This window comes from Budorcas taxicolor, chromosome 9 (genome assembly GCF_023091745.1).
Source record: "Budorcas taxicolor isolate Tak-1 chromosome 9, Takin1.1, whole genome shotgun sequence".
Classification (NCBI taxonomy): Eukaryota; Metazoa; Chordata; class Mammalia; order Artiodactyla; family Bovidae; genus Budorcas; species Budorcas taxicolor.
This window is the reverse complement of record NC_068918.1, coordinates 31,071,671-31,098,310: the sequence shown is the minus strand read 5'-3', so window position 1 is coordinate 31,098,310 and position 26,640 is coordinate 31,071,671. Positions and strand designations below refer to the sequence as shown.

The 26,640-nt window shown below is 41.0% G+C and overlaps 1 protein-coding gene across 3 annotated transcripts; it reads left to right on the top strand.

The window, feature by feature from the left end:
* The first annotated feature begins 4,371 nt into the window (after nt 1-4,371).
* AMD1 (adenosylmethionine decarboxylase 1) lies at nt 4,372-25,932 on the top strand. 3 transcript variants are annotated; one of them, XM_052645586.1, is made up of 11 exons: nt 4,668-4,799; nt 11,742-11,984; nt 14,378-14,693; nt 19,093-19,179; nt 20,095-20,221; nt 21,204-21,306; nt 22,294-22,336; nt 22,436-22,580; nt 22,694-22,786; nt 22,868-23,023; nt 23,761-25,932. In XM_052645586.1, the coding sequence occupies exons 3-11, from the start codon at nt 14,650-14,652 to the stop codon at nt 23,899-23,901; spliced, it is 939 nt and encodes a 312-aa protein (XP_052501546.1). In that variant the 5' UTR covers nt 4,668-4,799; nt 11,742-11,984; nt 14,378-14,649; the 3' UTR covers nt 23,902-25,932. The 3 variants fall into 3 exon arrangements, with proteins under 3 accessions (XP_052501545.1, XP_052501546.1, XP_052501547.1); XM_052645587.1 differs by lacking the exon at nt 11,742-11,984 and having other exon boundaries at nt 4,691-4,799; XM_052645585.1 differs by lacking the exons at nt 11,742-11,984; nt 14,378-14,693 and having other exon boundaries at nt 4,372-4,799.
* The last annotated feature ends 708 nt before the right edge of the window (nt 25,933-26,640 follow it).

Genomic DNA, 26,640 nt, shown 5'->3' with positions numbered 1-26,640 from the left:
TCTTTCAACTCTGGCATTTCCTACTTTCTCAGAGACTGCATTAAATTTATCCCCCACCTTTTTTTTCCTTTAAACACTCTCAGCTATCTGGTTTTTAATTTCCAAGCACTGTGTTCTTTTATTTTTGTTGTTTTGTTTCAAACAAACATCTTTGAATGTTTCTTGTTTATTTAGTATTCCATTTTTGTTTGGTTTGGTTTTTATGGATAAACTATCTTCTCTCATCCCTATGGAGTATAATTATGGTCTTTTTTTCTTAGACGTTTGTTTCTACTTCCTATAATTATTTTGTCTTTTGTTTTCCTTTTATTTCCTATTATTATTTACTTTGGTCTCTTTTCAAACATTGAAGGCTTTCTTCAAATGACTGATAGTTGGCTATTAGTATTTAAGTGTGAAGCACCACAAAACAGATGGTAAGCTATTGGTTTCTGGTCTTGTGGATCTCACCATAGGAAGACCAAGTTGTGTTTATTTTTAATTGAAATGAGCCTCAAATGTCTGTAGGTGAGTTCTTTCACTTGAGCTACTGAGTTTCTACTGAGTAGAAGCCTCCAAACTCTGGGATATAAACTTGATTCTGCTTTCTGATATTAACCCTTAGACCTGGGGAGAGGGGAGAATAGGGCTAAGTTTCTCTAAGAATTTATAAATTAAATATTCAAAAGAACATAATTCCCATACTACTTAAAACTTTACCATAGGCAAGAAGCAAAATAACTGAATCTCTATAAATATTTATCCTCAGAAAAGGCAAATTTTATTTTTTTATTAAAAAAATTTTTTTATTGGCATATAGTTGGTATGGCTGGGAACAGAGAATGAATGGTAGAGATGAGCTTGGAGAATTAGTCTGGGACCAGATCATATAGAGGTTTCAAGGCTAAGGTAGGGCATTTTTATTTTAAGTGTTATGGGAAACCATTGGAGAATTTTACAATATTAAAATAAGAGAAGTGTCATAATTGGACTTAAAAAAATCACTCTTGCTGCTCAGTGGTAAATCATCTGAGGGGACCAAAGTGTAAGCAGAGAGATAGTTTAGAAAACTACTGCAGTCCAGGGAATGAATTTCAGTGTTCTCAACTAAGGTAGTAGCAAAGATAGAAAAGAAACACTTGAAATGTTTTAGGAATATCACCAACAAGGCTAGTGATAGACTGGATTAGTAAGAAAGCAGGAAAGAGTGGGATCAAGGGTGACTTTGGGCTTGAGCAACTGCTATTTAATGAGATAGTTGCTGCTAGAATGATGGACCATACACAAACAAAAGCAGAGCAGAGATGTCAGCCAGGAAGCTTGAATGGAGGACAGCTGGGTATTTTATTTTTCTTTTTGTGAAGAGCAGGCAAGTTTTGCATGAAAAGGAATGGCTCTCTTAGCCACATTAGCTTCACGGTGCTTATTAGATATTCAAACAGAAACGTCAGGTAGGCAAGTGTCCCAAAGATCTGGAATTCAAAAGATATGATTGGGCTGGAGATAACAGATTTGAAAGTCACTAGTATATGGATGCCTGGAAAATCCCATGGATGGAAGAGCCTGGTAGGCTGCAGTCCATGGGGCCGCTAAGAGTCGGACATCACTGAGCGACTTCATTTTCACTTTTCACTTTCATTCACTGGAGAAAGAAATGGCAACCCACTCCAGTGTTCTTGCCTGGAGAATCCCAGGGACAGCGGAGCCCAGTGGGCTGCTGTCTGTGGGGTCGCACAGAATCGGACACGACTGAAGCGACTTAGCAGCAGCAGCAGCAGTAGTGTATGGATGTCACAAAGCCATGGACTGGATGAAGCAGGTCACTCAGGAAGGAAATGCACATGGAGAAGCAGCAGAGAGCAAGCCGAGGGCATCGGCGTGTTGGATAGGATCTGCATGTGTCAAAGGAAAACCAAAGAAGAGAGGTGTCACAAAAGTCTAGAGAATTGTTTCAAGAAGGAGGGTATAGTTAGTTGTATCGCTACTGAACGAGTTAAATGAGGATGGACACCATTATTTGAACCACTGGCTTTGACCAGATGTGGGCTTTGAGAAACATGTTTCAAGGGTTTGAAGAAGAGATGAGGGTAGAGACGGAAAGTATAGACATGTCTTTTAGAGAGTTTTGCTGTGAAGGAGGGCAGAAAAATTGGGTGTTAGCTGAAGGCAGAAGTGGGGTCAAGTAAGGATTTTTTTAAATTTCAGGAAGATTTCAATAGGAAGGATTACTAAAGAGAATGAGGGGTAAGGAGCACAATTTGAGGTGCCTTAGGAAGGTCTGGGGGATGGGACTCACTTTAAGTTCTTTAGGCAATCCTTCATGTGCAAAGCAAAAAATGTTAAGAATTTTTTGTTTTTAAACTGGTGAAGTGGGAAAGATCTAAAATGATAGAAACAGGGCTGCTGATAAAAGAATGACAGATGTGTTTTGGACATATTAAATTCAGTGAAATAGACTAGCTGACTAACTTGGTAATTAGTAGAAGAGACTCTGAGCTTCATGATAGTAATGATGCTTAAGAAAGATATTTTATAAAAGATCAATTCAGTTGGTAGACAGCATTTAAATTATTCTGTATCAAACAAGGCCTTACCTTGCCAAGATTCTTGGCACTTTTATGTTCACTTAAAATTGCATTGGGAAAAAGCATAATAGTAATGGAAAAGCAACTAATTATAAGCAATTACAAGCCAAATTATGTTTATACCACAATTAGTGTTTGAGGTGGTTTAGTAGACTAAGTCTTCATTTCAATAAGCAACCATCAAATAATTGAATAGCTTGTAAAACACATAAATACCTCTTTTATCTTTATTCCAAGTATAACCACCACATTCTTTGAATTATTATTATAATAAAATGGGCAAGTCATTATCTTTTGTCCCAATCCCCAGTCTGAGTTGGATGCTTTTAAAAACATGGCAAGAGTAGCTGTAGGTATCTACCTTCTGCACCAAAGTTTCTTTCAACAGATTTGACATAGAAATGTGAACAAATTCATGTTCTTGTAAGACAAGTACTAACTACCCAGCAGGGAATTTAGAGTACACACTCAAACTACATCTTCATTAAGTTTTTCATGCTTACAACATTGTCTTATTTCACTTGTAGTTGAACAAGTCTTTCTCTAAAGATGGTAAGTCCTTTGTCTCGTGACAGTGCTGATTTTTATGTCAGGTTGGGTTTTTTTCTCCCATATTTCTAAGTAAAAGTCACAACTTTGTGACCACAATTTTGCCACCTGGGGTCAAACTGTTTGACTACTACTTGATAACTTTTTCATTTTACTTGATCACTGAAATTAGATTCATGACTCTAAATCACGACTAATCATCACTCTGAATCCTTAATTTCCACGCAATTTCAGATATTTAATTTTTACCATTTTTTGTTGAACGACCATTCTTTAAATTCTATAGTGCTAAAAAAAAAATCCTATAGTGCTTCACAATATTCAAGAGTTTCACAGAGATGATTTCATATAATCCCCTCTCTTTCCCCTACCCATTGACGCCCCAATTTCAGATTCTATTTAATAAAGCACGTTCTAGAAACAGTTTTGCAGAATAAATTCCCACCAGTTGACCTAATTGAGCACGTTGTTGCCAGTGCTTCACGGCAGCTACGGAGCTCGGCCAACTCCGAGGCTTGGCGAGCCACATGGTGGGAGGTAGGTAAGAGCCGGAGCCCTTCAAGGCTGGGCGCCACGTTGCTTTTCCCTTTTTGAATAGGGAGACAACGCTTCTGGCTATTGTGTAAATCGGCCGAGAACTGCGTTCATCCGCACAGCAGCTAAAGCGTGATCAGAATTAAAGCGCCTTCTAATCCGACCCTTTGGCAACATGTGCGTCACGGACTAATGTTGAGTTTTACTGCCTGGCTTCGTTCGCCTTGGGGAAGCACACTTAAGAGAATGGCCGAGTACCTCAGCAATATCGGCGAAGTGCACGGGATCAAAACGACCACGCCATCCCAGCAGTGGCCACAGCCCCCGCCGAACCCCGCCAACTCTCTAGAGGACCCACCCTTGTTCCCCGCTATAACCAGTTGCTTTACACAGCGCTACACAGCCTTCCCTCACTACGTCCCCGCTCTCCCACCCACTCCGCATTCGACCCCAGGCTCTTAGTCCCCAGTCGGACAACAGATCGCCGTCTCCCGCCCAGCGGCCACCCCGAACCCTGAACCGCAACGCGGCTAGCTGCTCCCCGCGCTGCTAGCGGGCGGGCGGGCGGCCAGCCAGCCGCAACTGGGCGGCCGGTGATTGACAGAATGCTGGAGCAATCAGCTGCAAGGGCGGGACGTTGCGTCACTTCCTGTTCTTTTGGGTTTAGCCGGGGTATATAAATTCCCTGCTCACGCAGTGCCCTCGCTCCCACAGTATGGCCGGCGACATTAGCTAGCGCTCGCTCTACTCTCTCTAACGGGGAAACAGCGGACTACAAGAGACTGAGCTGTATCTGCCTCTATTTCCAACAGACTCACGTTCAACTTTCGCTCACCCACACACACAAAGCCGGGAAAATTTTATTAATCCTTTTTTTAAAAAAAGTTAATATAAAATTATAGCAAAAAAAAAAAAAAGGAACCTGAACTTTAGTAACACAGCTGGAACAATCCGCAGCGGCGGCGGCGGCGGCGGCGGCGGGAGAAGAGATTTAATTTAGTTGATTTTCTGTGGTTGTTGGTTGTTCGCTAGTCTCACGGTGATGGAAGCTGCACATTTTTTCGAAGGGACCGAGAAACTGCTGGAGGTTTGGTTCTCCAGGCAGCAACCCGACGCAAACCAAGGATCTGGGGATCTTCGCACCATCCCAAGGTGGGTGCTCGGGGCTCCTGCCCACAGTCGAGTCTGGGGGACTGTCGCCGCCTGGGAGGCACCAGCCTGAGGCTGGGGGCCGTGGGTTGGGTTCCCATAGTCTTCAGGTGGGGGCAGGTCCGCGTGCGGAAGGTCGTTTTCGCAGTCGTGGAAAGGGCCCCTGTGCTGGGGGTGAGCAGCCAAAGGTCCACGCGGGGCCCTATCCAGCTTCTCCCGCCACCGTTGCCGGGCCGGGCGCTGCCCGGGGGGAGGGGAGTAGGCCGGCGCAGCCGCGTGCTCAGGTAACGTCCCCGGCGCGGCGTGCGGGGCGGCGGGCAGCGCCGTTCCGGGTGGTTTAGCGGCCCTCATCTCCCGACTTTTACTCCCCGTCGGCCGGATTTGGTGGTCGGGGACCCCGGGTGGGGTGTCCGGAGGTGGGGGCCGCGCGGGTTCCCTCCCGGCAGGTGTGGCTCGGCGGGCTTAGTCAGGCGCTAATTCGGGCGTGTCCGCCTCGGGAGTGGAGGAGGGAGGGAGCGGAGCGGATCGGGAGCGCGATTCGTCCTCTCGCGTGCGGCGGGAAGGGGTGTGTGGCGGCGGCGGGGGGGGGGGGGGGGGCCGGCCCGGCCAGGGCTGAGGGGCTGACTAACAGGCCTCCCGCCCGCGGTCGGCGCTGGCAGCATGTGGCGCCCGGGCGGCTGGGATTGGGCGGGAGCAGCTGTGCCGCAGTGGCTGGGCCGCACCGCCGCCCTAATGTGCTCTGCACCAGAGCCCTTTCGGGGCTTCCCGGGAAGACGGCCGGAGAGCCCACCGAGGCTGGCGCCCGAGTCTCTTGACCTTGGGCTGTGTAACCTGTTACCGAGTCGGCGGAGTCCAGAGTGGAATGAGGCTAGCCTGCGTTTACGGGCTAGAGGCGGGTCGGAGCTCGGACATAATACCTTTAATTCCTAATCCTGCAAAGGAATCTGGGGCTCCAGCCTCCCACCCCGGGCAGTCATGCGAGAGAGCTGGGCGATCGCGCAGAAAAGGAGAGGGCTTGTAGTCTCGATCCCAGCGTAGATGAGGACGCGGGCGACCCCGATGGTGGCGGGCCCAGCTTCCCCTCCCGGGCTCTCGGATCACTAGACGTCTCTCGTCATTCTAGGCTCCTGGGTGCATAAGTGCCGCTAGTGTGCCTTGAGGCGGAGGAGCCGGCGCGGCCGCTTCATTGAAACGCAGCGACCAAAGAGCTGCTGGGCCGGACCCGGAGCCTGCCCCGGGGTGTGGGCCAATGGGCGTTTCAGGAATGTTGGCTGCACTCGCCGCTTTTCCTGACAAAAAGCAACTGGAGAAGGGAATCTAGGCGGACACGTGCTGCTGGGACTTTTAAGGCGGTCTCACTTGAAGGAATCTCCCGTAGGAAAACCTCGTGTTAGCTAAAATGTGACCGGTTTCATTTTTCAAGCTTTGTGCGACACTTAAGAGGTCATAACATGGCCCCTACTCTAGCAAGCAGTTACTTATAAATATGGGGAAGCTTAGTATTTCCTCCATTTCACAGATGGAAAAGCTCCCTCGTGTTGGTGATGCCTTTGGTAAGACGATTGTAATAGGATTATCTAGGAAATACTGTCAGGAAGAACTAATGTGCAAGAACAAGTCATAAAATGAATAACAAAATTTTCTGCTCCGGCTCGTTAAATGAGCTGAAGCTTTATTAGTAAGCACGCGTTCTTGATAAGGGGAAGGGAGTGTTTCCTCCCGGAGTTCTTGGGCAAAAACGCCTGAATTTAAGCTTAGGCTTTTTTGGTTAAGAATTAGTTCTCCGAATGAAGGAGAAGGATAAAGGCTCATAAATAGGCAGCTTGCTTTCTTTTAAATGTTTAAGGACTTTTGTACTTTCATCAACTGAAATTGTTTTACTGCTTCAGCGTGGATCTTAAAGTGATGGCAAAGAAGAATGTTGATTTTGTTGAATCTGTGATTGTCAAAAGTTTTGTAGATACTTGGAATTCATTAAATCCCATAGAGTTATCAGTCATCTAGAAGAGTAATGCATAATGAAATGGTTAGTGCATTGCCTATGGCATGTCTAGATTTGAGTTCAAACATCATCTAATAGCTAGCTGTTTGATATTTTTGCCTCTCCAAAGTGGAGAAAATAATGGTACCTCTTCGTGGGGTAATTGTGAGGGTTAACTGGGTTAATACATATACAGTACTTAAAACTGTGTGAGACATAGTAACCACTCTGTAAGTATTAAAATCTTCATCTTCGATTCTTTACCTTAAGGACAGAATCTTTAAATTAACTATACTGTTTATAAAACATAAAACCTAAGGGCATGGAAGGAGTTAAGATGTCCTAAGAGGGCGTCACTACCAATGCTAAAAGCCAGGATATTACAGGAAAATTTCTAGGAAAGTACCTTCCCATATCGATGCAAGAAGAAATAGAAATCCTAATATTCCTATAACCACTGCATGAATTGACTTAATCACCCATAAAGAAAAATCTAGGCCCAGATGGTTATACTGGAGTGTTCTAACACTCAAGAAAGAAATAATTCCAACCTTTTTCATACATTACTTTCTTAGCATTACATTCTAATTAGTTAATAGAGAGGGAACACGTATCATAGTTCCTTTTGGGGTTTATATAATTTTGATACCAGACCCTGACTAGAGCTGTGAAGGAATCAGGATTTTCATGAACTGAAGATGGGAATGGAAAACAGTGTATCCACTTGGGAAAATGGTTTGGCAGTTTCTTAATAAGTTACCGTGCCTGCTAAATTGCTTCAGTTGTGTCCGACTCTTTGTGACCCTATGACTATATTAGCCCGCCAAGCTCCTCTGTCGATGGGATTCTCCAGGCAAGAATATTGGAGTGGGTTGCCATTTCCTACTCCAGGGGATCTTCCCAACCCAGAAGTTGAACCCGCATCTCTTCTGTCACCTGCATTGGCAGGCAGGTTCTTTACCACTGGAGCCCCCTGGGAAGCCCTAAGTTAATACATCTCTCATATGATCTAGCCAGTCTAGTCCACTCATGTGTTTGCCCAAGTGAACAGGAAATATCTCCATACAAAGACTTTTACATGAATACGTTCTTAGCAGCTTTATTTTGCAATAGCTCCAGAACTGAAAACTCTGTATTCATCCTATAGAATACTGCTGCTGCTGCTAAGTCGCTTCAGTCGTGTCCGACTCTGTGTGACCCCCATAGACGGCAGCCCAGCAGGCTCCTCCGTCCCTGGGATTCTCCAGGCAAGAACACTGGAGTGGGTTGCTGTTGCCTTCTCCAATGTATGAAAGTGAAAAGTGAAAATGAAGTCGCTCAGTGTACCCAACTCTTAGGGACCCCATGGACTGCAGCCTACCAGGCTCCTCCGCCCATGGGATTTTCCTAGTTAAAAAAAAGAGCGATGAACTGTTATTGACACACGCAACAAATAATTGTGCTGGAGAACAAACAATAACAAGCCCCACGAGAAGTCCTATACTGTAAGATTTCATGTCTATAAAACCAGAAAATACGTACTCAGAAAATACATACATGATAGGCAAAGGAGGAGAGTTAAGGGAGAATGGTGGATTACTTAGAAAATACATACATGACAGGCAAAGGAGGAGAGTTAAGGGAGAATGGTGGATTACAGAGAGGCATGACGGAACTTCTAGGGGTGATGCTAATCTGCCAAAGCTCAGATGGTAATCCACCTGGAATTCGGGAGACCAGGGTTCGATTTCTGGGACGGGAAGATCCGTTGGAGGAGGGAATGACAGCCCACTCCAGTGTTCTAGCATAGAGAATCCCCATGGACAGAGGAGCCTGGCAGGCCACAGTCATAAAAGTTACGAAAGTCATAAGTACATCTCAGATTTTGACAAACTGATCCCATCATGTAACCAGCCTTCATATCTAAGTAATGTAACTAGCCACCACTCCCCCTGTGCCTCCTTCCAATTATAACCTATTCCGCTGTCCACCTGAGGGAACACCACTATCCTGAGTTTAACACACCATGTTTTTCCCTAGTTTTTTTAATAACATGGAATCATTTGTTATGCATTATATGCCTCCTTTGGTCAGCATTATGTTTGGGGTTTTTTTTAGTTCGTTCTCAATGTTGTATAGTATTTTTGTGTTCATATACCACAATTTATCAAATATACTATTTACATCAATAATTTCCAGTTTGCTAACACAAATACATTGCTATGAACACTAGCGTAAATGTCTTTTTGTAAACAACATGTATGCTCTCCTGTTAGGTACACACACACCTAGGAATGGAACTGCTAAGTCAGAGGGTGCGTACAGTGCTTCTCTGGTTGGTAAAGCTCCTGGGTTGGGAAGTTCCCCTGGAGGAGGGATATGCTGCCGGTCCCAGTATTCTTGGACTTCCCTGGTGGCTCAGACGGAAAATAATCTGCCTGCAGTGCGGAGACCTGAGTTTGACCCCTGGGTTGGGAAGATCCCCTGGAGGAGGGATGGCAGCCCACTCGAGTATTCCTGCCTAGAGAATCCCCGGGGTCCAGAGAGTCAGACACGGTTGAGACTAAGCACAGCACAGGGTGCATATATTCAGCATAAGGCTGCCGTTGCTCAATATCTTCATTTAACACTTGTGTTGTCTTTTTAATTTTAGCTGTTTTGTGGGTGTATAGTGGTCTGTGTATTTCCCTTCGGACTAATGGAGTTGAACATCCTTTTATATCTTTATCCACCATTTGGCTGTCTTTTGTGAAATGCTTGTTCAAGTCCACTTCTTTTTCTTTAGGGATGATTTTTTAGTTTGCAGGAGTTCTTTAATATATTATAGATGAATTATCTCTCCAATATGTACATTATAAACATTTTCTATCCTTTGGTTTCCTTTTCTGTTTTTATTAATGACAGTTTAGAAAATAGTTCATAATTTTAATGTCCCGTTTATCAGTGTTTTCACTAATGGTTTGTGGTTTTTCTGTCCTGTTTAAAATTATCTTTGCTCATCCGGAGGTAATGAAGATATTCTTTTTTCCCTGTAAACTTTGTTTTACTTTTCATATTTAAATCTGCAGCCCATCTGGATTGATTTTTTTTAATATGGTATGAAGGAATAGAACGCACCTGAAGCAAAATTCGTCCATCTTTCCAAGCTTTTACTCCAAGCTGGAACCCACTTTCTGTTAACATTTCCCACTGTCCTGTAGGCCATTTAGTAGAATTTCCCTTCAGTGTAATCTGAGTGAAGTACATAATACTGAGAATCTTTCGTTTATCTTTTCTGGCATGGCTTGGATTAAATAATACTGATTAACAATATGTTGCAGAAAAGCAATAGTCCAGATATCCAAATGAATAAGACAGGTGATGTTTTCTAAAATTGACTGCTTCACGAAGTAATTAAGGTTGAAATATAAAAAGAGGGAGTAGTATATTAGGTTTAACGCGCGAGTTTCTCTACTAGAATTTTTGGATTTCAAATGATGTTGAATAGAAATAGACCTTTATGTCTGTTTCTGTAATTTAAGAGTTGCTGGACTAAAATGCTGGACCAGACAAAAACCTTTTTAAAAGAAATGGCAGCTATGGGGAGGAAGTCTGTTAGAAAATAAGAAATACTGGTGAGGAACGATAGTTTGATCTTTCAGGGCTCTCAAATTGACTTTCCTTTTTGCTTTAGAATTCATCGCAGACCTGGACTGTTAGTAAGGAAATGGGTTCACATGGGAAATTGAAATGAATGGAAGTAAAGAGTAAATGTTTATTAATTGCGGAAGGCTAGATCGACTTCACTTTGACTTTTCACTTTCATGCATTGGAGAAGGAAATGGCAACCCACTCCAGTGTTCTTGCCTGGAGAATCCCAGGGACTGCGGAGCCTGGTGGGCTACTGTCTACGGGGTTGCACAGAGTCGGACACGACTGAAGCGACTTAGCAGCAACAGCAGAGGTGTTTTAGCTGTGTCAAAATATGAAAACTAGAATCTGTAATGTTAATATTGGAGAAGACATTTAGGACTACTGGCATTTTCTGCTATTCTTTCTTTCCTTCACTCAAATTTTATATGATAAAATCTTTAGCAAAGGACTGGCAGCAGTTGCAAAAATAGTAAATTACACCTCAGCATTAATTTTCCCAGAACTCATGCCTTACTTGACTACATCATTGCACCATATTGCAGTATCAGTAATTTACACTGGAGGAATTTACAACCCCTTGCCAAAAAACCTTTTAGGGTAAATATTTTGGAGTAGAGGGGCTTCCTATTGAATTAAGCCTCTCAATACATTCCTCACAGCAGTTTCAAAAAACTTGAACTGCTATCTTTAAACCACCTTTTTTTGAGAGGTACACATTGAAAGTAATAAATCAATGTAGCAGTAATGATGCTAATTTAATTTTTCGGTGAAAGTTTGAGGTGGAGAACTTAAGTTTCTCTGATTATAATTAACAGTGCATTCTGGGTTGATTGCTTTGAACAGAAGATGAAAGCTTATTTCTCTGGATATCTGAATTAAATTTTGGTCAGCCTAGACTTTGCTGAAGAGTAATCTCATGTTTTAGGATGGGTTTGACGCAGACTGCTCTTAGACTGCTACCACCTTGGCTGTGGTGTTGAGGTCTGAATGCAAGGTGATAAGTAGAGTGTCTGAACAGATGAGTCAGGCTGTTGACTAAGGTCACACTTCAGGAACGTTCAAACAGTTCAGTTGCATAACTTTCGGGGTAAATTACTTGATAACCCTGAAAGCAGAGATTTTTGCTTAAAGGAGGAAATCTGTTAGAGGAACCTAATCACATGGAGGCCTTTTAAATAAATGCAGGTTTCCAGGCACCAGCTGCAGTTTCTGACCCACTATATCTGAGGGTAGAATCCAAGGGATAAAAGCAAAACTGTTCTAAAGGGTTTTTTGCATCTGCCAGCAGCATTCTGTTCCCTCTATAATTTACTTCTCTTAAAAGTCTAACATTGGCTTCCCTGTTGGTCCAGTGTTTAAGAATTCGCCTTGCAATGCAAAGGACACCGGTTCAATCCCTGGCCTGGGAAGATCCCGCATGCCACAGGGCAGCTGAGCCCATGTACCGCAACTACTGAAGCCCACTCACCGTAGAGCCTGTGCCCCGCAACAAGACACGTCACCACAGTGAGAAGCCCCCTGCTTACCACAACTAAAGAAAGCCTGTACACAGCAGTGAAGACCCAGCACAGCCAAAAATAAATAATTATTAAAAAGTAAAAGTCTAACATTAAGTTTAACCATTTTAAGTGAACATTCAGTATTAAATATATTCACAGTGTTGTGCAAGAGATCTGTAGAACTTTTCATTTTGCAAAACTGAAACTACCCATTACAGGTTAATTTCCCCTCCTCTCTTCCTCTAGCCTTTATCAGTCACCTTTCCTTATGATTTGGCTACTTTGGATACTTCATATGAATGTATGAGATGAGTGCCATATATAAGTGGAAACCTATATCCTTTTGTGGTATTCATCCTTTTCTGACTGGTGTGATTCACTTAGCATGAAATTCTTAGGTTCATTCACATTGAAGCATGTGATAAACTTTCCTTTAAGGCCACATAAGCCATTTTTTGCATACACCACATTGTCTTTATCCATTAATCCATTGATGGACATTTGGGTTGCTTCCTACTCTTGACAGTTGTAACAATGAACATAGATGTGCAAATGTCTCTTCCAGATCCTGTCTTGAATTATATACACACACACACACCCAGAAGTAGAATTGTTGGATCATGTGGTAGTTCTGTTTTTTTACATTTTTTTAAGGAACATTCATAATTTTTCCATAACGGCTGTACCATTTTACATTTTCACCAGTAGTTCTGTTCAGTCACTCAGTTGTGTCTGACTCTTTGCGACCCCATGGACTGCAGTATGCCAGGCCCCCCTGTTCATCGCCAACTCCCGGAGTTTGCTCATACTCATGTCCATTGAGTTGGTGATGCCATTCAACCATCTCATCCTCTGTTATCCCCTTCTCCTCCTTCCTTCAATCTTTCCCAGCATCAGGGTCTTTTCAAATGAGTCAGTTCTTTGCATCAGGTGGCCAAAGTATTGGAGCTTCAGCATCAGTCCTTCCAATGAATATTCAGGACTCATTTCCTTTAGGATGGACTGGTTTGATCTCCTTGCAGTCCAAGGGATTCTCAAGAGTCTTCTCCAACACCACAGTTCAAAAGCATCAATTATAGTCCAACTCTCACATCCATACATGACTACTGGAAAAACCATATTCTTTGACTAGACAGACTTTTGTTGGCAAAGTCATGTCTCTGGCTTTTTAATATGTTTTCTAGGTTGGTCATAACTTTTCTTCCAGGAAGCAAGCGTCTTTTAATTTCATGGCTGCAGTCACCATCTGAAGTGATTTTGGAGCCCCCCAAAATAGTCTTTCACTGTTTCCATTGTTTCCCCATTGATGTGCCACAAAGTGATGGAACCGGATGCCATGATCTTAGTTTTCTGAATGTTGAGTTTTAAGCCAACTTTTTCACTCTCCTCTTTCACTTTCATTAAGAGGCTCTTTAGTTGTTCTTCACTTTCTGCCATAAATGTGGTGTCATCTGCATATTGAGGTTCTTGATATTTCTGGATTCCAGCTTGTGCTTCATCCATCCATTCACCAGTGGTGCACAAGTGTTAAAATTTCTCTTCATTTGCCAGTACTTGTTCTTTCATTTTTCCTTTTCAGTATCTGACATCCTAGTGAGCCCGAGATGGTATCGTGATTGTGATTCGCATTGTCTTATGATTAGTGGCATTGAGCATCTTTTTATGTGCTTATTGGCCTTTTGTTTATCTTTGGGGGGGGAGGGGAATTGTCTATTTAAGACCTTTTGCTCACTGTTAAATTAGGTTATTTGTTTTTCTTGTTGGAGTTCCTTATTTATTCCGGATACTACTCTTATAAGATGTAAGGTTTGCAGGTGCTTTTCCAGTTGTGCACATTGTCTTTTCACTCTGTTGAGTGCTTTCCTCTGATACACAAACGTTAAGTCTGATGCAGTTCTATTTGCCTATTTTTGCTTTTGTTGCCTGTGCTTTTTGTGTAACATCCAAGAAAGCTTTGCCAAATCCAGTCTCATAAAGTTTACCCCCATGTTTTCTTCTAAGAGTTTTATAGTTTTGTGTCTTAATTGAGGTGTTTAAATCCATTTTGAGTTATGCAGTGTAAGGTAAGGATTCCGTTTCATTCTTCTGTGTGCAGATCCAGTTTTCCCAACACCAGTTGCCCAAGAGACTGTCTTTTCCCAATCCACAATCTGTCCTGCTTGCCACCTCCCCGGCCCCGGCCCCCAAAAGGGTAGGGGATGTCCCTGGTAGTCCAGTAGCTGGGACTTGGCCTTCCAATGCAGGGGGTGCTGGTTTGATTCCCTGGTCAGGGGGCTAAGATCCCATATACCTTGGGGCCAAAAAAACAAAACATAAACCAGAAGCAACATTGTAATAAAGGCTTTAAAAATGGTCCACATAGGGAAAAAAAAAGTAGCCAGTTAGCCATTCCTAGTCTTATTCAGTCAGATGACATAGAAGTCTCTTATCGTAATTGTATCTTTTCCCATGTAAACACTTTGATTTGTTCTATTTTTATTAAACCACAGACTAAAAACTGTTAATATAAAATATGGGACTTACCTGGTGGTACAGTGGATAAGAATCTGCCTGCCAATGGAGGGGACACGGGTTTGATCCACATGCCTCAGAGCAGAGAAGCGCCTGAGCCACAACTACTGAAGCCTGTGTTCAGAGCCTGCGCGCCGGGCACCTGGAGCCCACGCTCTGCAGCAGGAGGAGCCACGTGCAGCAACCAGGATTCCGCACAACCAAAAATCAACTGACTGATTAAAGATAAATAAAAGATGGCGTGCCGTTTATGTTCTACTTTTCTGGCAGAGTGACTAAGACCATTCAGTCCATGTACTATCATTTGTAAAGAGCATAGTATTTGAGATATTTATCATGATCTGGGTGTGGCTAGGATCCAAAAAAGCTTTATTTAAGGAAAAAATAAGGGGCTTATTTTTCTACCAAAATGTGACTTTAATAATTTGCTGAAATTCCCAACTGTTTTCTCTCTCCTCTTTATGCTCATGGATAGCATTGTATTGACTTCTTCAATTCTAAATCTCACATTTTTCCTGCCCTGTATTTTTGAGCCATCAGTTCTCTAAATTGTTTTTATAATCACTTGGTTGATAGACTATTCAATTGTGTTTGGCTTAAAATGTTTTAAAGCAGTTCCTTTCATACCATGACTTTGAAAACTACTGACTACTTAAGGGTTTCTTTTAGGTGAGGAAGAGTATGGTTGCACAATTTATTAACAGTGATAGAATGAGTGCAGGAGGATTCCTGTTTCCATCAAGGTGGAGTAAGCAAACTCTACTCTCACTAAATGCATCTAGAAACCCTGGACAGAATGCATGCAGCAGCTGAGCACTCTGGAAAGTAAATGTTAGGTGGATTGCAGGAGGAAGCCAAAACTCAAAACATCACTGAATTGTCCATGAGTTTGTTTCTTTTTTCTCTTGGTATCTCCTGGGGTGGTCTCAAAAGCTGCCAGAAACCTGGAATTGCACACAAACTGAGCTCTTAGAGAGGTCTCTTTCTGGAATGTGGACAAGGAATGGGAGGGGGCCCCTTTGGGTTACAGAGAGTGGGGATTTTCCTTTGTTGTTTTTGTATTGCTTTGCTTTTTTTTTTTCCTGTTCCTTCCTGCTGTAGCTCAGGCAGTCCTATAGTAGACTGCTGCAGAGCCGGGAGACTAAAGCCTGGGCTTTCTAGCCAGAGGGCCAAGAAGCAGGCCATCTTCACACACACACACACCCCCACCCCGCCCCCACTGTTGAGCTAGGAGCTGTCGTGGAGATTATGGAGACAGTAACCTAACACATAGAAGTTGGATGAGAACAAGAAGACTGAACTTAACCATTTCAACTGTCTGCTAACATAGTTTTTTTTTTAATCAGCATGCTCCATAGGGTGTGAAGATTTAAAATCATATAATGTGATGTCTAGGATGCAATCACAAGCAATGAGGAAATTGCCTCAAAGGGAGACAGTCTAGTAGACTTCAGCCTCAAGGTGGTGCAGGTCAGGATTTAAAAGCAGTTATCATAACCATGCTATAAGAAGTAATAACACAAATCTTAGCAGAGAAGCAGAAGATGGAACTAAAAAATAACTACTGGAATAAAAAGTTTACTGGATGGGCTTATAGAATAGAAATGACAAAGAGTGAGTGAACTTGAAGATAGATCAGTAGGAATGGCCCAGTTTGAACAATGTTGAGAAAAAATTTCAGATGGACACTGAAAATGAACAAATCCTGGTCAAAAATTTTAGCATTTTGTGTCAGATTGACAGAAAAGTATGTTATAGAAAAAATATTTGAAAAAATAATCTATGTTTAAGTTTATGGGTAGGTTCTATAAACAGGTAAGATATTAGCAGTGAAATGAGTAAGCTTCACTTATGTAGATAAAAATAAGATAACACTTCACGTGGAATATATGTATATATCTGGTGCTTTAACAGAATAATTCTGTTAAATGAATATTTTTAATAACTCACCCTGAACTATTAAGGTGACATTTTAAAAAACAGTAAAAGGATCATGTAGCAATTTAGTTTTTTTTTCTTTCTTTAAACTTTATATTTTATATTGAGGTATAGTTGATTAATAATGTTGTGATAGTTGCAGGTAGACAGCAGAGGAAGTCAGCCATACATATACATGTATCCATTGAATTTCTCTCCCATCCAGGTTGCCACATAACACTGAGCAGAGTTCCCTGTGCTACACAGCAGGACCTTGTTGGTTATATGTTTTAAATACAGTAGTGTGTACATGCTGATCCCAAACACCCTAACTATCCGTTTTCCCTATTCTTACCGCCTAGTAACCATAAAGTCTTCCTCTAAATCTGCCAATCTGTTTGTTTTGTAAATAAGTTCATCTGTACCATTTCTTTTTAGATTGCACATATGAGGCATGTCATTAGATATTTCTTCTCTGGCTGACTTACTTGACAATTCTAGGTCCATGGATGTTGATACAAATGGCATTATTACGTTCTTTTTCATGGCTGAGTAATTCCATTGCATACCTGTACCACATCTTTTTCCATTCCTCTGTCAGTGAACATTTAGGTTGTTTTCATGTCTTGGCTATTGTAAACAGTGCTGCAGTGAACGCTGGGGTGCATATATTCTTTGGAGCCATATTTTTCTCCAGATATATATGTATATATATATGCCCAGGAGTGAGACTACTGGTTCATCAGTTCAGTTCAGTTGCTCAGTCGATAGCAACTCTTTGCTACCCTATGGACTGCAGCACGCCAGGCCTCCCTGACCATCACCAACTCCCAGAGATACTCAAGCTCATGTCCATTGTGTCGGTGATGCCATCCAACCCTCTCACCCTCTGTCATCCCTTTTTTCTCCTGCCTTCAATCTTTCCCAGCATCAGGGTCTTTTCAAATGAGTCAGTTCTTCACATCAGGTGGCCAGAGTATTGGAGCTTCAGCATCAGTCCTTCCAGTGAATCTTCAGGACTGATTTCCTTTAGGATAGACTGGTTTGATCTCCTTGCAGTCCAAGGGACTCACAACAGTCTTCTCCAACACCACAGTTCAAAAGTATCAATTCTTCGGAGCTCAGCTTTCTTTATAGTCCAACTCTCAAATCCATACATGACTACTGGAAAAACCAAAGATAGACCTTTGTTGGCAAAGTCACGTCTCTGCTTTTTAATATGCTGTCTAGGTTGGTCATAACTTTTCTTCCAAGGAGCAAGTGTCTTTTAATTTCATGACCGCAGTCACCATCTGCAGTGATATTGGAGCCCCTCAAAATAGTCTTTCACTGTTCCCATTGTTTCCCCATTGATTTGCCATGAAGTGATGGGACCAGATGCCATGATCTTAGTTTTCTGAATGTTGAGTTTTAAGCCAACTTTTTCACTGTCCTCTTTCATTTTCTTCAAGAGGCTGTTTAGTTCTTCTTCACTTTCTGCCATAAGGGTGATGTCATCTGCATATCTGAGGTTATTGATATTTCTCCCAGCAATCTTGATTCCAGCTTGTACTTCATCCAGCCTGGCATCTTTCTTGATGTACTCTGCATATAGGTTAAATAAGCAGGGTGACAAAATGCAGCCTTGACGTACTCTTTTCCTAACTTGTAACCAGTCTGTTGTTCCATGTCCAGTTCCAACTGTTGCTTCTTGACCTGTATACAGATTTTTCAGGAGGCAGGTTAAGTGGTCTGGTATTCCCAACTCTTTCAGAGTTTTCCACAGTTTGTTGTGATGCACACAATCAAAGGCTTTGGTGTAGTCCATAAAGCAGAGTAGATGTTTTTCTGGAACTCTCTTGCTTTTTCCATGATCAAAGCGGATGTTGGCAATTTTATCTCTGTTCCTCTGCATTTCCTAAATCCAGCTTGAACATCTGGAAGTTCATGGTTCATATGGTAGTTCTTTTTTAGTTTTTTAAAGAACCTCCATACTGTTCTCCATAGTGGCTCTATTGCTTTATATTTCCACCAACGGTGCAGGAAGAGTTAGTTCCTTTTTCTTCACGTCCCTCCAGCAAATGATGGCCCTTCTGATGGGTGAGATGTGATGCTTCACTGTAGTTTTGATTTGCATTCCTCTTAATGAGTGACACTGGGCATGTGCTTGTTGGCCATCTGTATGTCTTCTTTGGAGAAACGTCTTATTTGGGTCTCATTTGTCTTTTTCATAATGAATTGCAAATACGTAGTATAACTTCCTGGATTTTGGTTTGCTTCTTAACATGCTGTAGCAAAATGCATCCATCTTACTTGGTGTATATGTCAATATAGATTATTTTGAAACAATTAAATGTTGGTATTCATAAAAGAAGGAAAATCCCCTGGAGGAGGGCACAGCAATCCACTCCAGTATTCTTGCCTGGAGAATTCAGTGGACAGAGGATCCTGGAGGCTACAGTCCATGGGGTTGCAAAGAGTTGGACGGCTTAGCAGGCATGCAGCATAGTGATTGAACTTAATCTCCAGCCCCTCTCCCCATCCATACATAGGTCAGGGGCTGGATAAGAGGTTCCAACCTTCTAATCACAAGGTGGACCTTCCTGGCAACAAGCGTCCAACTTCACTTGCTTCCAAAAGTCACTTCATTAACGTAACATTCATAAGAGAAGGTGGAGCAAGAATGAGACAAAAAATACAAAGCATGATTTTAAATCATGGTGAGACTTTTGTAATTTTTATGAAAGTAGGCAAGTTCTGTCATAAATTAATCATCCTCTTTTTGGTTAAATAATAGATCCGAGTGGGACATACTTTTGAAGGATGTGCAATGTTCAATCATAAGTGTGACAAAAACTGACAAGCAGGAAGCTTATGTACTCAGGTAAGCCCTCTGAAATAGTATTGGTTAACCGATTTCAGTGTGAATCATACTTCATATGGAAGAGTTAATTGTTCTCTGTATACTGGTTCTATAATAGTTTTTATCTTTTTTAAAAAAATATGGTGTAAAATAAAATGTTTACTTCAGGTGTCCCTAGGCAATAAGGTGTTTGAAGTCTTACCTAATAGCTCTTCAAGGTGGCTGCCATCTTTATTACCCTGGAGGTTAGCAGGAAGTTTCTGCAAAAGAGGATTGAATGGCATTGTTCCCTTGCCCTCACTTCCTTTATTTTTAGTTTGTGCTTCTCTATCAAAGCTTGAAGCAGAGTGAAAATTAGCTTTACCATAGAAATAGGATTGCTGTTATTTAAGAGAGGAAAGCCATGCAGTTCTTTTTTAGGTACAGAGATAGAATGTTGGGCTTTGAGGCTATTGTATTGAACATGGTGCCTGCTTTTACTAAGTCTATATTTGACATATACAGTTGTTTATCAAATGCCTATTAGGTGCCAGGCCCTAGGGATATAATAGTAAAAGCAACATTCCTTTCCTCATGGAACTTGTTATCCAGTGAAAAGTAATGAGATGGTTACAGACATACACGTGAGAGCAGGCAGTTCAAGACGAAGTAAAGAATGAATTTAATAAGTGTCCTGGGTTGGGTTAGGTGTGGAGGAAAATTGACCTGTAAAAGAGGGTTTGTGTAATGAGCTAATATGCTTTATACCTAGTTTATGTTTCCGTGGGATCTTTCATGTAATAGAAGAGGAAGAATTATTTGCTTCCTTGAGAACTTAATGTTTAAAATTATGAGCCAAAAATTTACACTTTAAATGATAGTCCAATAATAATAGGTTAAGCATCTCAGTAGTACATAAACATTGTTATAATATTGTGACTTTCTTTTAAACTGCAGTGAGAGTAGCATGTTTGTCTCCAAGAGACGTTTCATTTTGAAGACATGTGGTACCACCCTCTTGCTGAAAGCACTGGTTCCCCTGTTGAAACTTGCTAGGGATTACAGTGGGTTTGACTCAATTCAAGTAAGTAGTCAAAAAAACACTTATCCTTTTGGTCGGGTATAAACGTTAGAGTTCGGTGATGTGCTTGGTAAATAAGTTTGTATACTTGTTGAATTGTAATGACTAAGGACACTCACACCATGGAGAGAAAGAATGCCTGTTACTCATGGACAGCGGAAAATGTGGAGGAACCAGAGAAGGAATTGGGATAAAACTCAAAATGAAAGAAAAAACCAGATACTTTCAGTAGTTAATTCTTTAACATTGTAACTCTGAATGGTGGAGAAAATAAGAGAAGATGGGAAAGCAAGAAAAATCATCTAGACTTCATAATAAAGAACTGATTGTATTAAAGAGCAATAGTCGGTTAATTCCTGAATGCTATCAGACTTTATACTTGGGTTTTAATTGTTGTGATAAGATGTTGAATTTTAATATTTAACTCAATTTGTAAATATTAGTAAATAATTTACTCAGTTTGTCCTAGGGCAAAGGACAGCTGTCATTGGGACCTAAAACTGTTTTTGTTGATCCCTATAAGATGATCTAAATTGAGCAATATGTTAATTTTTGGATCACTCTTTTGAAACTAAATATATACAATACATATTCTCCCACAAAATCTTTATTACATGCCTGTTTTAAAGCTCAGACACTCCTGCTCTAGGGAATCCCCTGGTGGTCCAGTGGTTAGGACTCTGTGTCTCTATATAACACTGACTCATGGGTATTGGTATGAAACCTTGCTCTTTGACACGGCGGCCTTCATTTTCCTTTGTCGGCCAGCAAAGTGCGCTATAGTCCACGGGGCTGCAAAGAGTTGGGCACGACTGAACGTCTGAACATTCGCACACAGGAAGAATGACAGTATATGTTAAGTGTCATTGGGAAAGAATATTTGTGGAGATAGTTTTGGCTTTGATATGTATATGTAGAAAATAGTATATTGGTTTAGGAAAGGTGATAGAATTCTGTGTGTGAAGTTACCTGTCTGTCTTTTTAGAGCTTCTTTTATTCTCGTAAGAATTTCATGAAGCCTTCTCACCAAGGGTACCCACACCGGAATTTCCAGGAAGAAATAGAGTTCCTTAATGCAATTTTCCCAAGTAAGTTTAAGTAGAATTGAGTCCTGCTTCTGGATGTTAGATATGTGTGTTGTGTGTGTATGCCTGTGTATCAAACATAGCACTTTGTATAGTTAAGTTAAATGTATCAATTTAGCTGACTACAACTTTTTGAGTATTGTTGTGTAACTGTTGAAATGATGGGAGAAAAAAATCAAGTAACTGATCACCTGCCAGATGGAGAACTCATCTTCTAGCCAGTTGCTGTCATTTCTGTCTGTTTCAGTGGGTATGAAGGCTGTGATCCCTTCATCCAGAAAAATGCCCCATGACTTCATAAACCCATGCTAAGATACTGGTCCATGTTAAGAAACTGTCTACCATGCTGTACAGGAGTTGAGCTGGCTTAAGAATGGTCAACTGAAGTGAGTTAGTAGTGTCACTTCAACTAAATTGGCAAGATTTACTTCTATCCATTTATATAAGCTTTTATTTATAGACCTTCCTCTTTGCACTTCAAGGACAGGGAAGTAAAGGTTACCTAATCTTACACCCTTATATCCTAGAAGAGGCTAAAAACCTAAGATGATTTCAGTAACTTGGCGCAGAGTCATTCACAAGGGTGATTTTAAAAAAGAAAATCTTTAAAAGATTTCCATCCTACCTGTTCTTATCTCATCTTCTATACTAGGCTATAACAGGGTGCCGCATATAATTTATTTTAAATTTCAACCAGCTGTTAACTTACTCTGTTGAATGAGGCTATGAAACACCATGGAAAGGAGGACGAACTGCATAACTTCATTTCCTGGAGAGAGTAGGTAAATAGGCGACCAAACTCCATCTCCTGATGGAGTCTTAGAGGAGAGTAAACCGTAGTTTTCTCAGCACCATTCAAACTGGCTTATTAGCCGAAGAGCATCTCTAAATGACGGCCAATAAAGTGTTTTCTTAAAGTGGGGGGGGAGCCTGCCTACTTGCTGTCAGATGGATCTGTTAAATTTATTTTATGTTCTCCTGCCTCAACAGATGGAGCAGCATATTGTATGGGACGTATGAATTCTGACTGTTGGTATGTTGAACCCAATCTGATGGAGGTTTTGTTTTATATAAGATTTCTTTTTAAACTTGCAGTTGTCACTTTTAGAAACTATTTTGTACTTTTATATAGGTACTTGTATACTTTGGATTTCCCAGAGAGTAGGGTAATCAATCAGCCAGATCAAACCCTGGAAATTCTGATGAGTGAGCTTGACCCAGCAGTCATGGACCAGTTCTACATGAAAGATGGTGTTACTGCAAAGGATGTCACTCGTGTAAGCATTTTCAATAACGGTTCTGTACCCTGCTTGGCAGCTAAATACTTTGGCTCATTCTCTGTTTCTTTTCCAGATTTGCTTTTAAATCAGTCTCTGGCTTTCTTTCCCAGGAGAGTGGAATTCGTGACCTGATACCAGGTTCTGTCATTGATGCCACAATGTTCAATCCTTGTGGGTATTCAATGAATGGGATGAAATCGGATGTAAGTAAGAATATCTTGCTTAATAATTTAAACCTTTAAGTGTGCCCTTTCCATTATTAACACAAAGCTATTTCTCTTAAGGGAACTTACTGGACTATTCACATCACTCCAGAACCAGAATTTTCTTATGTTAGCTTTGAAACAAACTTAAGTCAGACCTCCTATGATGACCTGATCAGGAAAGTTGTGGAAGTCTTCAAGCCAGGAAAATTTGTGACCACCCTGTTTGTAAATCAGGTAATACGTTTTTTTCATCGGCAATAAAATCTGACAGAAAATAAGGATAGTGAGGCATGTCATAAAATGTATTCTGAGATGCCATATAATCAGCCAGAGATACTACTAATTGAGGTGTTTGGTAGATGAGAAGCCTTATGCCTGTCATCAGACTTCTGGTCCTTGTTTTATATCTAGCCCAGTTCATGGGCTCCTCTTATCCTATCTGTTTTCCCTGTTGACAGACCTTGGGGATGGTGGTGCCAGAAGACATAAAGTGTCCCCCTGCATCCAGCCCCTAGGAAGTCAGCTAAAATATTTCAGTTCCATGGGGTTGGTTTTGTTGTTGTTTTGGTTTTTAAATTTTATTTATTTATTTCTGGTTGTGCCGGGTTTTCGTCACTACACAGGCTTTTCTCTAGTTGTAGGGAGCAGGGGCTACTCTTCGTTGCAGGTGTGGGCTTCCCATTAATGATGGCTTCTCTTTTTGTGGATCACCAGCTCTAGGGCACAAGGGCCCAGTTGTGGCACATGGGCTTACTTGGCTCAGTAGCATGTGGGAACTTCCTGGATCAGGGATCAAACCTGTGTCTCCTGCACTGGCAGGCAGATTCTTTATCACTCTGAGCCACCAGGGAAGCCCCCAGTGCCACAGTCTGACTAAAATAGCAGTCTTAAATACTTACTGCATGACTGCTTTGTTTGAAAATATTACTGCAGATTGGAAATGCTAATGGTTAATTTCATTTTTTCCCCAGAGTTCTAAATGTCGCACAGTGCTTTCCTCGCCCCAGAAGATTGAAGGTTTTAAACGTCTTGATTGCCAGAGTGCTTTGTTCAATGATTACAATTTTGTTTTTACCAGTTTTGCTAAGAAGCAGCAACAACAGCAGAGTTGATTAAGAAACATGAAGAAAAAACGCAAAAAGAGAACACACATAGAAGGTGGTGGCTGCTTTTTAGATATTGATACCAAGGGCCATGCTTTCCATAACCACCACCTTATAGTTGCAGAAAGCCCTAGATGTAATGATAGTGTAATCATTTTGAATTGTATGCATTATTATATCAAGGAATTAGATATCTTGCATGAATGCTCTCTTCTGTGTTTAGGTATCCTATGCCACTCTTGCTGTGAAATTGAAGTGCATGTAGAAAAAACCTTTTACTATATGAAACTTTACAACACTTGTGAAAACAATTCAATTTGGTTTACGCACAGTGTAATATTTCTCCAGGTGTCATCCAAAATTCCCCACAGACAAGGCTTTCGTCCTCATTAGGTGTTGGCCTCAGCCTAGCCATCTGGGACTGTTCTATTAATTGCTGCCAGGATTTTACATCCAGTTACCTCCACTTTCTAGGATATATTCTCTACTAATGTTATTGAAACCGATTTCTACTTCATACAGATGTTTTTGCAACAGCAGTTAAAGTTTTTCTTCCACGAGTCAAGTCCTCTAAGGAAACTGTCCATTCTGTGTATTTATACTTTAACACCGCTTTCTGTGCTTGTATCACTTTGATTCCTTCCATTACCATGGTGTCTCCCCTCCCAATCACACCCCCTCAATAAAGCAATACACTGTTACACTGTGGGTTTTATACTAATCTGTACCCCAGAGGGGGTAGGCGGGGGTAGACCCTAGGCTTAATTTTCTTTTAAGGTCAATGGAGTTTGACATTTTTCATTGCCATGAGCTCTTTTGGAATAAACTATTGTTGATTAGCAAAGAAGGCGTAGATTGGTACTAGGGAATATGGCAGAACTGTATGGAAACTGTGCCATTTGGTGTCCCCCATTAAATGAAATGAGCTTCTGATAAGTACCATGTCTTTATTAACTTGCTAAGTAGTACAAAAGAATTTTTTATCACAATTTATTAACGAGGAGATTGAAGATAAGGGTATTGGTTTCAACAAATCAAGTCAGGTCAGATGATTCACCTTAACTTACTTTTGTATCCATTTCCACTAATTTCTGTTGATATGCCATGAACTTTGGTTCAAAGCAGATTGAATGTCTTTTCCATCTTGTGACTTAAAAGATCTGTGACTTTATGATACATGTAAAAGTGTTCCGACTTGGTTCCTCTTGCTTGTTTGTCCTTTCACCATGGAATAGGATCAGGTGATGAATGAGAACTGTTAAGGTTATTCAGACATACTCAGTGCAGCAGAATGCTCTCCACGAAACGTTACACACAAAATTCCTAAATCATTGATGGGAAATGACCTAAAAATACAGGCATAAAAGCGTTGGCATCTTTTAGCTGTATTTGCTAACATGGACATTTAAGCAGTTGATAAAAGAGCAAAGTTGACTCAATTTTGTATTTCTTCTTGTCCTCAAACAATTTTTGATTCTGGATTGATGCAGTGATGCTTTTGTTCCTTCCGTATTTATGAAGGAAACACTTTTTTTTTTAGTGTTTCTGAACATAAAATCTGCTTGGTTTGAAATCAAGTGGTTGGAACACTTGACTTTTATTTTAAGCACATTGTTGATTCAGAGCTTCATTGAAGAAGCTTTCAATCAATGGATCATTCTGATTTTCTGTAATTACGCACAGTACCTAATGTTTTGGTGCTATTATGAGGACCAATGCTCAAAGTGGATTTTGTTCTTGAACAGTGTCCCAGTAGATTTGATGACATTTATTGGCTCGAGGTCTGATTTTCCTCCCCCTAATAGATTTAAAAGATTTCTATTTCATGTTGAAGACCTGCACAAATTTTGTATGGAACAAAGCCTAGAAAAAAATGAAAAATAGATTGACTAGTAATCTAAATTAATCCTAGTATGTATGGTAGAGGAGGGAAAATTTTGGTGCCATAATTTCTCTCTTCATGGTGTTGGACTTAAATCACTTGAAATGTATTTCTGTACCCACAATTTAAGCTTCAATAAAGGTTTGCTTAATTCATTGTCTAGTGACATTCAGAAAGTTTTCTGTCAATGTATTTTTTTAAATAGTATACATGACCAAATACTAGACTCTATATAAAGTTTTTGTAATTAATTGAAGGAATTAATATTTAATGATTTTTTTAAGGTTATGGGAGATGTTATAAAGATAAGATCTTTAAGTTCTGGGAGAACAGTTTTAAACGATTTGTTGTTGATAGTAGCTTCATAACTGAAGCTGAAAGGAAATCATCTGGGCTGTATCCCAGGTCATCAGAGTAGGAAAAGTGTAAGTAGAATAAGAATGCTAGAGTTTGGAACTAGAAAAGTTTGAAGATGGAATATTCCAGCATTTATTATGGAATAGGTACTTCCTGGTGGGATGGGGAGCAGAGTTTAATTCACAGTTCTTGCAACTAGAACATAGTTAAAAGCTTTTGATCGTTGTGCTGTGCAGATACATATCTCAGCATTTGGCAAAATTTCAGTTCTTCAGTCTCATATACAATAAGCTAAAAACTGGAATCTTTATTATATTCAGATCTTTCTTAAAATAAGCTTATCAGAATATTGTCCAAAATCTGAGTTAAAAAGGGTTGATCTTAGAAGGACCTCCCTGGCAGTCCACTGATTAAGACTCTGCGCTCCCAGTGCAGGGGGCACAGGTTAGCTCTCTAGTCAGTGAACCAAGATTCCTGAGTGCCACAGAACCCAGCTCTAAAAAGAAAAG

What these genes read in the sequence shown, in the direction of transcription:
- AMD1 (XM_052645585.1), top strand. Translation starts at nt 4,690, where the DNA reads ATGGAAGCTGCACATTTTTTCGAAGGGACCGAGAAACTGCTGGAGGTT. An exon ending in GATCTTCGCACCATCCCAAG is followed by an intron (nt 4,800 to 19,092) that starts GTGGGTGCTCGG and finishes GTTAAATAATAG; the next exon opens with ATCCGAGTGGGACATACTTT. An exon ending in CAGGAAGCTTATGTACTCAG is followed by an intron (nt 19,180 to 20,094) that starts GTAAGCCCTCTG and finishes TTTAAACTGCAG; the next exon opens with TGAGAGTAGCATGTTTGTCT.